Source organism: Triticum aestivum, chromosome 4D (genome assembly GCF_018294505.1).
Source record: "Triticum aestivum cultivar Chinese Spring chromosome 4D, IWGSC CS RefSeq v2.1, whole genome shotgun sequence".
Classification (NCBI taxonomy): Eukaryota; Viridiplantae; Streptophyta; class Magnoliopsida; order Poales; family Poaceae; genus Triticum; species Triticum aestivum.
In genome coordinates this window covers 42894237-42908212 of record NC_057805.1, presented here as the reverse complement: position 1 = coordinate 42908212, position 13976 = coordinate 42894237, and the positions used below count along the sequence as shown (strand labels likewise).

At 46.3% G+C, this 13976-nt stretch overlaps 1 protein-coding gene across 7 annotated transcripts; it reads right to left on the bottom strand.

Annotated features, from left to right (window-relative positions):
- Positions 1-4241: 4241 nt before the first annotated feature.
- LOC123096051 (ubiquitin-conjugating enzyme E2 28) lies at positions 4242-9655 on the bottom strand. Of its 7 annotated transcripts, XM_044517641.1 has the most exons (8): positions 9279-9655; positions 7809-7895; positions 7639-7660; positions 7338-7432; positions 7160-7255; positions 4863-4990; positions 4589-4693; positions 4242-4446 (listed from the first exon to the last, which is right to left on the bottom strand). In XM_044517641.1, exons 5-8 carry the CDS (start codon positions 7206-7208, stop codon positions 4324-4326), a joined length of 405 nt encoding a protein of 134 aa, XP_044373576.1. In that variant the 5' UTR covers positions 7209-7255; positions 7338-7432; positions 7639-7660; positions 7809-7895; positions 9279-9655; the 3' UTR covers positions 4242-4323. The 7 variants fall into 7 exon arrangements, with proteins under 7 accessions (XP_044373576.1, XP_044373571.1, XP_044373573.1 ...); XM_044517636.1 differs by having other exon boundaries at positions 7809-9655; XM_044517638.1 differs by having other exon boundaries at positions 7338-7408; positions 7809-9655.
- Between the last annotated feature and the right edge of the window lie 4321 nt (positions 9656-13976).

Genomic DNA, 13976 nt, shown 5'->3' with positions numbered 1-13976 from the left:
TTCATTATGTGACAGCAGTATGCATGATAGCTTGCTTATCAATTGTTCGCTCCAAATTATCTGATCTATATGAATGGTTACATTAGTGTAGAATATATCCAATGCTAATGAAATTTTTTAGCTCTGTATTGTTCTTGTAAGTACCTGTTGTCCTTTATCAGTGTACTTATATTGACAGGTAGTTGTTCATGTACCATCACTCTGCAGCTTATTTTCCTTTGCCCTCCATTTTCTACACATAAGATCTATATTTAATCTTACCATAAGGTTGGATAACACCAATGGTACTGAAGAAGTTTAGCTCTGCATTGCTCTTGGCTGTACCTTTTGCCTGTATCGCTGTACTTACATTTATAGCTACTTGGTTATGTAGCATCACTCTTCATCTTATCTTAAATATTCTCCATTTTTTCTTATATTGTCACATCTATATTTCCTCTTAACAAAATGTAGAATAAAGGCAATGCTTATGAAGAAGATTTTGTGGTAAACTTCTTGAATTGCCCCCACCATTAGCATGGACAAGGGCTTTATAGAGCCTGCCTTCACCAATAATGTAAGTTTGTCCTTCTCAAGCCTTCAAACATTGTTGTATATATTTGGTTAGGCATGACTGCAACAGCTGTTTATTTTTGGTGTTTGCGTCAAATTGCATGTTTAAAGTTTATTATGTACTCCAGTTCATAAAAAAAAGTTTGTCCTTCTCAATTTAAGTTTTCAGTTGTACAACCAAGTTCCTTCTTCATACCACGTAAATTAAACTATACAGAGCAAGTGATCTTATTTTGCCAATCTGAAATGGGATAAATTGATAACACACTAACCATTGATACTTATGAGTTCTTGATCTGTAATCCAGTGGTGTCGTGAAGCTGCCAACTCCTTCACAATGTCATTTCCTGCCATGTCTTGACCTGAACAATACCATATTGTGTTAATGCTATTTTAAACTATGTCACTTTATTCGTCAGTAAGAAATGTGATGAATTGTCAGCACTGATACTTATATGTGCAAAACCTGTCATCTGTCTGCTTGTTTATCTTTCAGAGTGAGGAGGATATAAGTGTCAAACAAGTGCAGTCTCACCATCTTGCTCAGTAGCTTGCGCTGCAGCTCCCGAGCAGGGCTAACCTTTCTTGAACTCTATTGAAGTGCTGTCGGTTTTGTATATTATTTTGTCGGCGTGTTTAGTTGCACTGGTGGCGATCTTTGATGCCCAGTGTATGTAATCTGCTGTCTGCTTGTGCTTTATTATCATAGTGGCGAACTTTGATGCCCAGTGGATGTAATATGTCGTAATTTCTTTTGTATAGTCTAGGTTTTTTCTTATTCACGATGCTACAGTTATTTTACTGTATATATATCATGTCTTCGCAGTAAACCGGCCAAACCGTAAAATTACGGTACATAATCAGGCCGTCATGCAAATCACCATGTATGATCCGCATCATGGGCCCCGTCATCTTGGTCCGTTAACAGGCCTAAATGTAAACTGGCCCACTAGTAGATTCGGGCCTTTAATAGGCCGAGTAAACCGCCGGCCCTATTTTCCCAAGAAAACTCAATGGGCCTTTAGGAGGCTGAAAAGTAGGTTGGGCCTGAAACATGCCGAACAGCTCACGGGCCGGCAGCAGGCCGAAATAGACCCCGGCCCATGAATGTACCAATCAAATCATGGGCTTATAACAGGCCAAAATTGTCTCAGTCCTTGTTTGGCCCAATCAGATTATCGGTTGCGAGCAGGCCGGATGCAAACCGGGCCGTAGTTAGGCCCAACTATATGACGGGCTTTTAACAGGCCGAAATCAATATAGGGTCGAAATGTTACACGATCCCTTAACAGGCCGAAACTAATATCAGGCCGAATTACTAAATGGGCCTTTAGCAAATGGACCCAAAAGCGTAGCGTCTAGTTGACGGGCCGAATCTGATATGGGCCATAATTTAGCCCAAGCCTCTTAAAGGGCGGACCTGATCTGGGCCGTAATTTGGCCCAGAACGTGGTAGGCTTTTAACGGGCCGGATCTCATATGGGCCATTATTAGGCCCGAAACGTGGCAGGCCATTAATGGACCGGATCAAATATGGGCCGGCATTTGGCCCAAAACATGGCAGCCAGTTAATGGGTCGGCCTACTAGGGTCCTCAAAATCTTGTGGGCCTACAGCTGGGCTGGCCCATTAATGTCGAAAAAATCTCATGGGCCTTTAGCTGGGCCGGCCCATTATGGTCCACAAAAATCTTGTGGGCCTTCACCTGGGCCGGCCCATTATGGCCCGCAAAAATCTTGTGGGCCTTTACCTGGGCCGGCCCATTATGTCCCGTAAAATCTTGTGGGCCTTCACCTGGGCCGGCCCATTATGGTCTGCAAAATCTTGTGGGCCTTTAGTTGGGCCGGCCCATTTAAACTTTATGGGCCACTTTTGGGCCGGCCCACGTGTTAACATATCATAGGCGCATCTCGCCCATTGGATGAGTGACACATGTGCCAACACGGAGCTGACACGTGTTTCCTCCAGCCAATGATGATTTTACACGTGAAAAATCCCCATTGGTCGGGGCTGTTAATGGGTTATCGGATCCAAAACCGGACCCGATAGCTTAACGGCGTTCCGTTACGGTGGATGCCACGTGTCGGTCACCCTTGACGAAAGCACTTCTGTGACGCGCGATTTATCGTCATGGAAGTGTCCACTTCCATGATGATAATTTTGGTAATGTCATGGAACACTTCTATGACAGCACAGGTATGACTATCTTGATTCTGTCATAAATTTGTCATGGATGTACATGCATGACAGAAAACGTGACCTACTGTGACAAACACGTATCATCACGGAAGTGTAATTTTTTTTGTAGTGCATGTACTCTGCTTCCACTCGGGTGATCTCTGTCTTGCCCTTCTCTATGTGCTCGGTTCCTGTCGACCAGACCTTGCACCAGAATTGACCTTGCATCAAATCCTGGCTCTCTTGGGTCGACTGGCAACCTCCGCTCATCGTTGTACGGGCGCCTGTCATCATAATGCCGGGGCACGTATGATCCGCCCCTCGGAGGGGGCGTAGACACTCGACGGCGGTCATCACGGCAGAGTCGATTATCATACTGCTCATGGTTCCGACCCAAATATTGCTCTTGACGATGCCCTTGCCCTTCACGCCGCTGAGGCGATCTAGGGCTGTGAGCCGACTGGACTGTATCGGCCACCACAGTTCTGCTATGGATTCTGCTCCGTGACTGAGACACTGCTGTGTTCTGCTCTCCTGCTGCCCGGAGCAAAGCCCGGATCTGTATCAAACCTCTTCCAGCCTCCGACTGGGATGGCTAAATAGACTCTGCTATACGGGCTGCAGTTGTAAGATTCTGAATCAGAGTGCGGTATACCTGAGGTTGAGGCGGGAACAGTTGTCGTTGCCGTCGACTGGACTCAGGAATCTGCCGCCGAGCATGCTCGTCGAGTGCATGCTGAAGGTTCTCTAGTCGAGTGCGCTCAGCCAAAGTGGCCAGGCGCGCCTCCTCCAAGGCCCGAGCCTCAGAGGTCTCCTCAACGATGGGCGTGTGAAGCGCCTCCATGTTGCGGCCGTGAAGTTCCTCCCTCTGCCGCGAAGACAGGGTTTCGGGGTGGTACTCTTCGTGAACGCGCGATGGATCGCCGCTGTCATCGCCGCCACCGTTGCGACGCATGCCAGGGGGGCTGCGCGGTGTGTCGACCATCAGGACCTCTGCCGCAGGGTCGCTGCTATCGCACTCGGACAGGGTCTCGACGGAGCTAGTCAACAGATCGAACAAGCCGTAGAGAGATTCATCGGGCTCGATTGCCGCGACTTGAGGGGTGGCCGACTGGCGTGCCACCGCATGTTTCACCCACCGCTGAAGCCGCGACCGACCAGATCGCTTGCAACGGCGAACAGCGAGGAGCGAAGACACTGCGGGAGCCGACCGATACTGGGTCGACGGCTGCCGCCGAAGGACGCCGCGAACGCACGCACGAAAGTGCGTCGCCCCGCAGACGGGGAGTGTCTCGACGTCGAGAGGGGCCTCCTGGAGCTAGGCGGAGTCGTCGGCGACGAAGACGAGCGCGCTGAGACGGATCTCGCGGCCCTCAGTCAATCCACCACCAGAAACCATGATGATGGGAATCGGAAAAACTACAACCTCACTGGAAAGTTGCTAAGACACCTGCCCCACGGTGGGTGCCAACTGTCGTTGTTCTAAGTCTGACAGTAGAATGGGGGTAGGTATGAGGAGGCAAGATCCTAACTATGGTGAAGTTGTACACGCAAGATTTACGAGTTCAGGCCCTTCACAGAAGAAGTAACAGCCCTACGTCTCGCATGCCGTGGGCTCATACTTGGCCCAATCAGTCTTGTACATGTGAGCAATCTCAGGCACCAGAGGATCATTGGGGTTGGGGTCCGTCGGCAACGAACAGATTGACAGGAGGACCTGTTAACAAAGACGGGTAAATGTTAGAGAAACATAAATGAAGAATTTTTGTGAGATTAAGTTGCTGAAGGAACCAAGCTTATATCAGCAACAAGCTTTAAGCAAAAAATGGAACAACCAAGCTAGGAATGCAGATCATTACCTTTGATATGGTCAAAGCCGGGCTCCACTGTTCCTTGAGAATGTCAAGGCAAATGCTGCTGTTGCTGTTGATGTTTGGGTGGAACACCTTGGTGCGGAAAGAGACCTGAAATATGTTCATGTCTGAATGTCAGAAAAAAAGTAGATAAGATAGCAAGCAGCAGCAAACTAATTGTTTGAGGACCCCCAGGACATTTGTGTAACAGCGATTCCAATATCATAGAATCAATATGAACTCTTTTTTACAAAGGTTAGCTCGGTACACCGGAAATTACCTTCGCGGGCTTGAAGGGATAATCCAGTGGGAAATGGATGTTCACCAAAAATAGACCACCAGTAAACGGGCTGTCCGAGGGTCCCATGATAGTGGCCTGCCAGTGGAACATGTCCTCACTTACAGGACCTGTCCGAATAAAAGGAAAGTAATACAGTATTACACAACAGTCAGACAAGCATTTTTATGAAGCCAGTCAAGTATGAGCAGGAAACAAGTCATATTTGCTGCGAGATCAAACAGCGGCCAGCTTTAGTTATGTGTGAACAAGTTCCGAATTAGGCATGAAATTATATTATCAAGGGTTATCCATCATATACACGTCCAGTACAATGATTAGAATAATTCAAAGTTCATTGATCTTAATTTCAAGAGGTTAGTGGAACCAACTGCTGTATGAAAAAACATCAAGTCACCCAGGAGGCCAGGACATCCACTGAAGCCACTTATTCTCCACAAAAACACAGAACATCAGGTTTACACACATTATGAATGCTAAAGTTGCTTCAGTAATTATATTTCTTCCTGTATGCATTGGTAGACCAAGGAAAACAGGTGACCATTACAACCTCACCTACTAAAACATAGGCCACTCTTGATGATTCTCTCTATTTGTTAGGATGGTACTGTTCATGTTTCTCAAATCAGATTTACACAACATTAACAATGCTAAAGTTGTTTCAGTAATTATATTTCTTCCAGTATGCATTGATAGACCAAGGAAAGCAGGTGATCATTGCAACCTACTAAAACAGAGGCCACTTTTGACAATTCTCTCTATTGATCAGGCTAGTATTGTTCGTGTTTCTCAAATCAGATTTAAACAACATTAACAAAGATAAAGTTGCTTCAGTAATTATATTTATTCCAGTATGCGTTAATAGACTAAGGAAGACAGGTGACCATTGCCACCTCACCTCCTAAAACATAGTTCACTCTCAAAAATTCTCCCTATTGATTTGGTTGGTACTGTTTATGTTTCTTAAATAGTCTAGTCCATGCCTAACAGAGATTGGTACTGTTTATGTTTCTTAAATAGTGCTAGTCATGCCTAACTGTCCATATAAACTGTGAAGTCCTTGGCAATTTTAATTTCTTTTGGTTATTGCAGTTAAGATAGCATATAGTGCTACAGGGTGGTGCATGTTCTGCCCATGTGATACTGACTGTAAACTATAATATGGTTGGCATACTTTATAACCTAACAGAACAAAATCCAAGGGTTTTTTTAATGACCTGCTCAGAAGATACATCACACATTTGACATGAGTCAATCATAATGAGCTCTTTTATGGTACCCTATACTGCTTGGCGTGAGGGTACCAGTATAATTAAATCCCACCGTTGAAACGGGATTTTTGATGGGCCAAGATGCCAGCCTATTTCGTAGTAATAGCTTGGAATCAGCATCGCCTGCTCGCTCCCATCGCCGCCATGCTCTCTCCTCACATACATACATTACATGGAACCAACACTTGGCGACCACACCTACGTCAACGCCCTCCTCCGTCCTGCCTGGGCGCCATGGCCGGGACGACGAACTTCTGCACACGGCAAGCCTCCGCATTGACGGACAACGGCGCCAAGTGGTTTCCTCGCTGCCGTTGTGAACCAATACAAAACGAGCGCGGTGTGGGGTATGCTCAGCCAGCCATGGGAGGGGCGCAAGCCAATGCCTCATGGCTGTCGTGTAGGACCTATTGGAGAAGAAGAGCACGGTCTAGGCCGAGGCCCACGCCACGCAGTCGAGCGCCGGAGCCATGCACGGGGAAGGAACGAGACTCGGGCTTCCTGAGCGAAGGAAGGCGGGCTGGAGAAGAAAGAGGAGGCACGGCGGTGGCCACCGGAACTCTATACCAGAGTCCGTAGATGAGAACAACGGGCGGGGTGGGGCGGTGCGAGGTGAGTCGTAGAAGCTGACCTCAGAACATGTATACTGGTTGGTCGAGAACGACCGGTGCTACTAATACTGCTCGCCATGTTGTTGGCCTGATTGCAGCAGTACAGGTCGGTCATGGCCGTTTGATTTCGCGGATGGACGGTCCTTATTCACTACAGGGTACCCTAAAAAAGCTCATCATAATAGTAGTCCATGTACAGTTCATAAGCAGTATCCTCACCAATCAATCTGGCAAACCTAAAAGCACTGTGAGAGCACAGCTAAATAATCGACAACCTAACCCCCATGACCAGTAACAACAGTTAACAACCAGACCACGCCAACGGCGTGCTCATCCAGACGCGATACAATTCGGGGCAAGATCTAGACGGAATCAAACGGGGCAGAGGGGAAATCACCTGCGCTGAGGTGGGAGGGTCCTTCTGCAGGTCCTTGCAGTGAGATCATTTTGTTGGTCCATACTTGCTTACAAGATCAATAATTTTGTCAACTTCCTGTATAAAAAATATCATCATAAATATAACTATAAAATGTGCAAAACGTTTTTTTAGCAAAGTCAGGAGTGCAGTGCCAAACCTCTTGAGTCCAAGGACCTTTGATGAGTTCAGGGTTAAGAACCTTCTGCCATGGATGTAAATATTGTACCTCTGTCCTATCCAGAAAGAGCTCACCTGCGTTAGGTAGATACCTACACAATATGTGAGCTCCCCACACTTGCATATACAGAACATCATCCAAGGAAGTATGGTGTTACTATATAACTAGCTAAAATGTGGTATATGCACTCATAAAGTTACCATTACCAGCCATGAGATAAACATTGTGTAAAATATAGGAACGAGTTAAATTCGAGAGGGATTATCATCCAAAGACATACCAGGTTGATGAGCGATCCACGGCTTCAGTTAAACCACCAGAAGCACACCATCAGAACAACGATAATGAATCAAATTAGCCATCATGAAAACATCCATGCAAATATCAGGTAAATAAATGCTTTGGGACTATAGGCATCAGCATCGCGAAATGTAAAGAATGTAAATATACCTGCACTATATGCCAACTCAACCCATCAGTGTCCTTAGCAACACAATAAAGAGCAAATGTGATATGTCCAGATCAACATGTCTGTACCTTAAATACTTAGAAAAGCATTATTCCAAGGGCTGGACAACAGTAATACCAAAAAAAGAATATGATATCCACATAAGACATAATCACAAAAGAATTCAGAAAAAAGAGTAGTGCCAGGTCTGTTACCTATGATCAGGAACTACATACACCAAAGTTAGATACCAATCAACAAACAGCAATCAATCTTAATAACCATACACAAACAGCAATCAATCGTGCCATATAAACATGTACAATCTCAAGGCAACAAACAGCAATCAATGGTGCCATATAAACATACCATCTCAAGGCAACAAACAGCAATCAATTGGCCTAGGTGTTTACCTTGTCAAGGCAATCAATCAAAGAACAAACAACAATCCATCTCAAGGCAATCAATCAAACAACAAACAACAATCCATCTCAAGGCAATCAATCAAACAACAAACAACAATCCATCTCAAGGCAATCAATCAAACAACAAACAACAATCAATCAATCATGCCATATGGGAAGATAAGCAAAGCATGATACCAATAAACAATTGAAAAGAACAGCATCAGAACAACCGCAACAGACAAGAACAGGATTCTCTGCATCTAGGATGGGAGTACACACGGCTGCCGGTAGAACAAGAATCGACAGAGGGCAACCAGAGTATCACAAGGGCGCATGCGTTTGGGATCTGAAAATAACCGACAAACAACGCAGGTGATGGAACAGAGGAACCAATCTGACACTGCTCCAATTTAGGAACCAGAACCGATCGTTCCTGCAACTGTCGCCCCGACGCGAACACGAAACGCAGGATCGTGAGATAACAGAAGCGCCCGCGCAAGTTTCTCAAACAGAAACGCAGGAACCATCGCTCCACCGTGAACACGAAACGCAGGATCCTCAGATAACAGTAGCGCACGCACAAGTTTCTCAAGCAGACTTGTTAGCTCGCAAACCGGAAGGTGACCCAAACCGACCGACCGCTCGCTCGCTTCCTCCCAGAGTCACAGGGACGAAGACCCCCGACGAGACGGCCCCAAGAACACGCGGGGCAACGGCAAGGACGAGCAAGAATCAAAGCACACGCGACTCTAAACTGACGACGGCGGCGAGGACGAGCAAATCAAACCAGACGCGATTTCTATCTAAACGGCCGACGGCGAGGACGAGAAAAATCAACCAAATAAGACACGCTTCAGAACAGACGAATCGAGGACGAGCAAAATGAAACAAATCAGACGCGGTTCTTCTACTCTAAACGACGGGTGAATCGAGCAAGGTTGAGCAACATAGGACGAGCGAGGACGAATTGAGCGAGGCGAGAGGAGGAGAGGCACGAATCCAGGACGAACTGCCTCACCGGACGCGAGACGAGGAGAGGCACGAACAGAGGACGAGTCGCCTCACCAGACGCGAGAGGAGGAGCGGCGCGAGTCGAGGACGAGCGCGCGCAGCTGGCGCACGACGCCGGTCGCCCGCCACTTGGCCGAGCCCCGCGGGGCGAGGCCCGGGCGCCCGCCCGCGTCCTCGGGGAGCGGCGCGGCCCCGCAGGCGGAGAGGGAGCAGGGCGCGAGCGGGCGGGTGGATTTGGAGTCGGACGCCGGCACGGAGACCACCACGCAGCTAGGACGGACCGAGGACGAAGGAAGGAGGCGAGAGGTGCTGCCCGGACGAAGAGAGGAGGAGCGGGCGGGCCAAAGGGCGGAGCTTTATAGCCGTGGCGGAGGCGGTGGCGGTGGCGGCGGGCGGATATGAAAGGTAAGTTTTTTCTGTGAGACAAGGATATGAAAGGTAAGTGGAGCGGGGGCGAAAGGTCCATTCCGGGGGTCCGTTTTCCAGGCAGCTGATGCCCGTGCGTGCCGTTGCCGTGTCTTTCCTTCTTTTTTTTTGACTGAGCGGTGAAAACAAATGCGCTCTTTTTTAGAGCTGAAAACAAATGCTACCACTGCCCGAAAAAAAGAAAAAAAACGCCACGTTCATATATGCACAGGGAACTAAAACATTCGATGTACTCATTTCGCTAGCACCAACTTAAGTGTAATTCTTTTTTTTGGCCCGGATAGAATAGGTAGGATACGTATCCGAGTTGATCGAAAACTTGTCTCGCTCGCTCTAGCTTGTGCCGCTTCCCTCCCTGAAAGCACAAGTGCTCTCTGGGTGATTTTGGTAATTAATGTCAACATATCTCTTGTTGGACTAATGTTTTGACCTAGTATATTTCAGATAAGTTCAACAATGGAGTGGCGTGGACAAGAAGATGTGGAACCCCTTCAAGATGATAAGGACAAAGGATTGGCTCAAGCTCAAAGCTCAAGACTCTGCATTTTCTATTTTAGTGATCCAAGATCACATTGAGTCCATAGGAAAGACAATACTATTAAGAGGGGGTGAGGTGTTGCTTAATGGCTTGTTTGCTCAAAGTGCTTAGTGATATGCTCCAAAGCCCTCAACCACTTTCTCACATCCAAATATGTCCCAAACCAAAAGTCAAACTCGGCCCCACTGAAACTTTCTATCCGGCGCCACCGAGTTCTCTTGACATAGCCACTGCCACAAACCCTAATCAATTCGGTCTCACCGATAGGGATCTCGGTCTCACCGAGATGGGATTGCAAATTCTCTGTTGCCTATTGCAATAATCTCGGTCTCGCCGAGATATGCGATCGGTCCAACCGAGTTCGCAATGCAAACTCTCTGTCTCCCTTTCGTAACGTTTTGGTCCAACCGAGATGAGCGAATCGGTCCCACCGAGTTTGCCTGACCAACTCTCTGGTTAGCTTATTACCAAAATCGGTCCAACCGAGTTTGTGTAATCGGTCTCACCGAGATTACGTTATGCCCTAACCCTAATGACATCGGTCCCACCGAGTTGACATGTCGGTCCCACCGAAAACCCTAACGGTCACATTATGAACTAAATCGGTCTGGCCGAGTTCTCTGAATCGGTCCCACCGAGTTTGGTAAATTGTGTGTAACGGTTAGATTTTGTGTGGAGGCTATATATACCCCTCCACCCACTCTTCATTCGTGGAGAGAGCCATCAGAACATGCCTACACTTCCAACATACATTTTCTGAGAGAGAACCACCTACACTTGTGTTGAGGTCAAGATATTCCATTCCAACCACATAAATCTTGATCTCTAGCCTTCCCCAAGTTGCTTTCCACTCAAATCATCTTTCTACCAAATCCAATCCTATGAGAGAGAGTTGAGTGTTGGGGAGACTATCATTTGAAGCACAAGAGCAAGGAGTTCATCATCAACACACCATCTATTACCTCTTGGAGAGTGGTGTCTCCTAGATTGGTTAGGTGTCACTTGGGAGCCTCCGTCAAGATAGTGGAGTTGAACCAAGGAGTTTGTAAGGGCAAGGAGATCGCCTACTTCGTGAAGATCTACCCGAGTGAGGCAAGTCCTTCGTGGGCGACGGCCATGGTGGGATAGACAAGGTTGCTTCTTCGTGGACCCTTCGTGGGTGGAGCCCCCGTGGACTCGCGCAACCGTTACCCTTCGTGGGTTGAAGTCTCCATCAACGTGGATGTACGATAGCACCACCTATCGGAACCACGGATAAAAAATCTCCGTGTCTCCAAATTGCGTTTGCACACTCCAATCCCATCCCTTTACATTCTTGCAACTTGCATGCTTTACTTTCCGCTGCTCATATACTCTTATCATGCTTGCTTGATATGTATTGTGAATGTGTGAACTTGTGCTAAAACTCCACTTCAACTTAAAGAAATTAAAAACTGCAACTTTTATTGCTAAGAGTCTATTCACCCCCCCCCCTCTAGACACTTCTTCTCGATCCTTTCAATTGGTATCAGAGCTTTGGTCTCCATTGCTTTGGTTTAAACACCTTTGGAGGAAGATGGATGTGTCTACATTGGGGAGTCTTAGACATAGAGTGCCTATTCTTGATGGAGAGTTCTTCCATGAGTGGAAAAATGATATGCTTGAGATTTTCAATGAATATCATTTGAACAAGTACATTACTAGCCCTTGTGCACCTCATATTGACCCTTTGCATCCCACACCCGATAAGGATCTTGACATGATTCGCAATCTTAGAACTATCAATCTTATCATTAGAGGATTGCCCAAAAATTTGATTGCTAGCTTACCTACTCTTGATTGTGCCTATACTATATGGAGATTTCTTGAGGAACGATTCCCAAATTATTCCTTGAAAAATCTAGATGAAATTCTCCATAAGTCTATTGCCTTGAGTAAGATGAGTACTAGTGATTCTAAGTTTGATGATTGTCTATTTGAGCTTCGTGATCTCATGCGTGCCAAAGGAGATGTTGGAATTATTAGCAATATCATTTCCGAAGTCATTAGAATCCATAGAGATGAACATTGTTACGGTCATACTTCTAATGAATTACCCTCTCTAGGAGTTGATCAATCACAAGACGATATAGAACATGGATACTATGATGAGGATGATGATAGTGACTATGATCTTGATGATATGATGAGACACTTTGGTCTTATGGCTAATCTTCGCGGCTACATGGCTGGAGGAAAGGAATGGGTCCTTGATAGTGGATGTACTGATCATATGATCGGAGACAAAGATATGTTTCGTGAGCTTGCTGAAAACGACGGCCCTCGAAAGTATGTCACTTTCGGTGATAACTCAAAGGGTAAGGTGGTTGGCCTCGGTAAGGTGGCCATCTCACATGATAGCTCCATACAAAATGTCATGCTCGTTGAATCTCTTGGGTACAATTTACTTTCAGTATCTAGACTTGCTGATTTCGGTTTCAATGTCCTATTTACTGAAGTAGATTGCCAAGTGTTTCGTAGAGACAATCATAAAATGGTCTTTACCGGTATACGTAGAGGTGATCTTTACATTGTTGATTTCACTAAAAAGGCTCAACCTAGAACTTGCTTAATTGCTAAATCTTCTAAAGGCTGGTTGTGGCATAGAAGGCTAGGTCATGTGGGCATGCGAAATCTTGATAAGCTTATTAAAGGTGATCATATCCTTGGAGTAAAAGATGTTATATTTGACAAGGATAGACTTTGTAGTGCTTGTCAAGCAGGAAAACAAGTTGGAGGAAGTCACCCCGTGAAGAACATCATGACCACGAGAAGACCGCTCGAGCTACTTCACATGGATCTCTTTGGTCCCAATGCCTACAAGAGTCTCGGTGGTAACTCATTTGGTCTAGTCATAGTCGATGATTTTTCAAGATTTACGTGGGTGTTCTTTCTTGATGATAAATCGCAGGTCCAAAAGATCTTCAAAAACTTCGCTAGGAAGGCCCAAAATCAATTTGAAGTGAAGATCAAGAAGGTTCGGAGCGACAACGGAACGGAGTTCAAGAACGCAAATGTGGATACCTTTCTTGACGAAGAAGGGATTTCACACGAGTTCTCGGCTACGTACACGCCTCAACAAAATGGAGTTGTTGAGAGGAAGAACCGGACTCTTATTGAGATGGCAAGAACGATGCTTGATGAGTACAAGACTCCAAAACACTTTTGGGCGGAAGCGGTTGAGACAGCTTGTCATGCAACAAATCGCTTGTATCTTCACAAGCTACTCGGCAAGACGGCATACGAGCTCCTCACCGGTAACAAACCCCAAGTTGGATACTTTCGAGTATTCGGCTCAAAGTGCTACATTCTTGATAAGCATCGTCGTTCTAAATTTGCTCCTAAATCTCATGAAGGTTTCCTACTTGGTTATGGCTCAAACTCTCACACTTACCGTGTCTACAACAATTTCACCCGAAAGGTTGAAGAGACGGTAGATGTGAAGTTTGATGAATCTAAAGGCTCGCAAGTAGAGCAATTGCCAATTGATGTAGGAGACAAAGACCCTTCGGAAGCAATCCAAGACTTGTCTATCGGCAAGATTGGTCCAACAGAGGTGAAGGAGAGTACCTCGTCCGTCCAAGTGGAAGCTTCCACCTCACGACAAGGTGAACCAAGAGTTGACATGGAAGCATCCACGAGTGGGACACACCAAGACGAAGAAAACGAGGACGTACACCAAGATGAACCTCATCAACCTCCCTCTCCACCACGACAAGAGAACGACAACGTCAACAATGAAGAAGGCCAAGAAGAAGAACAAGATGAAG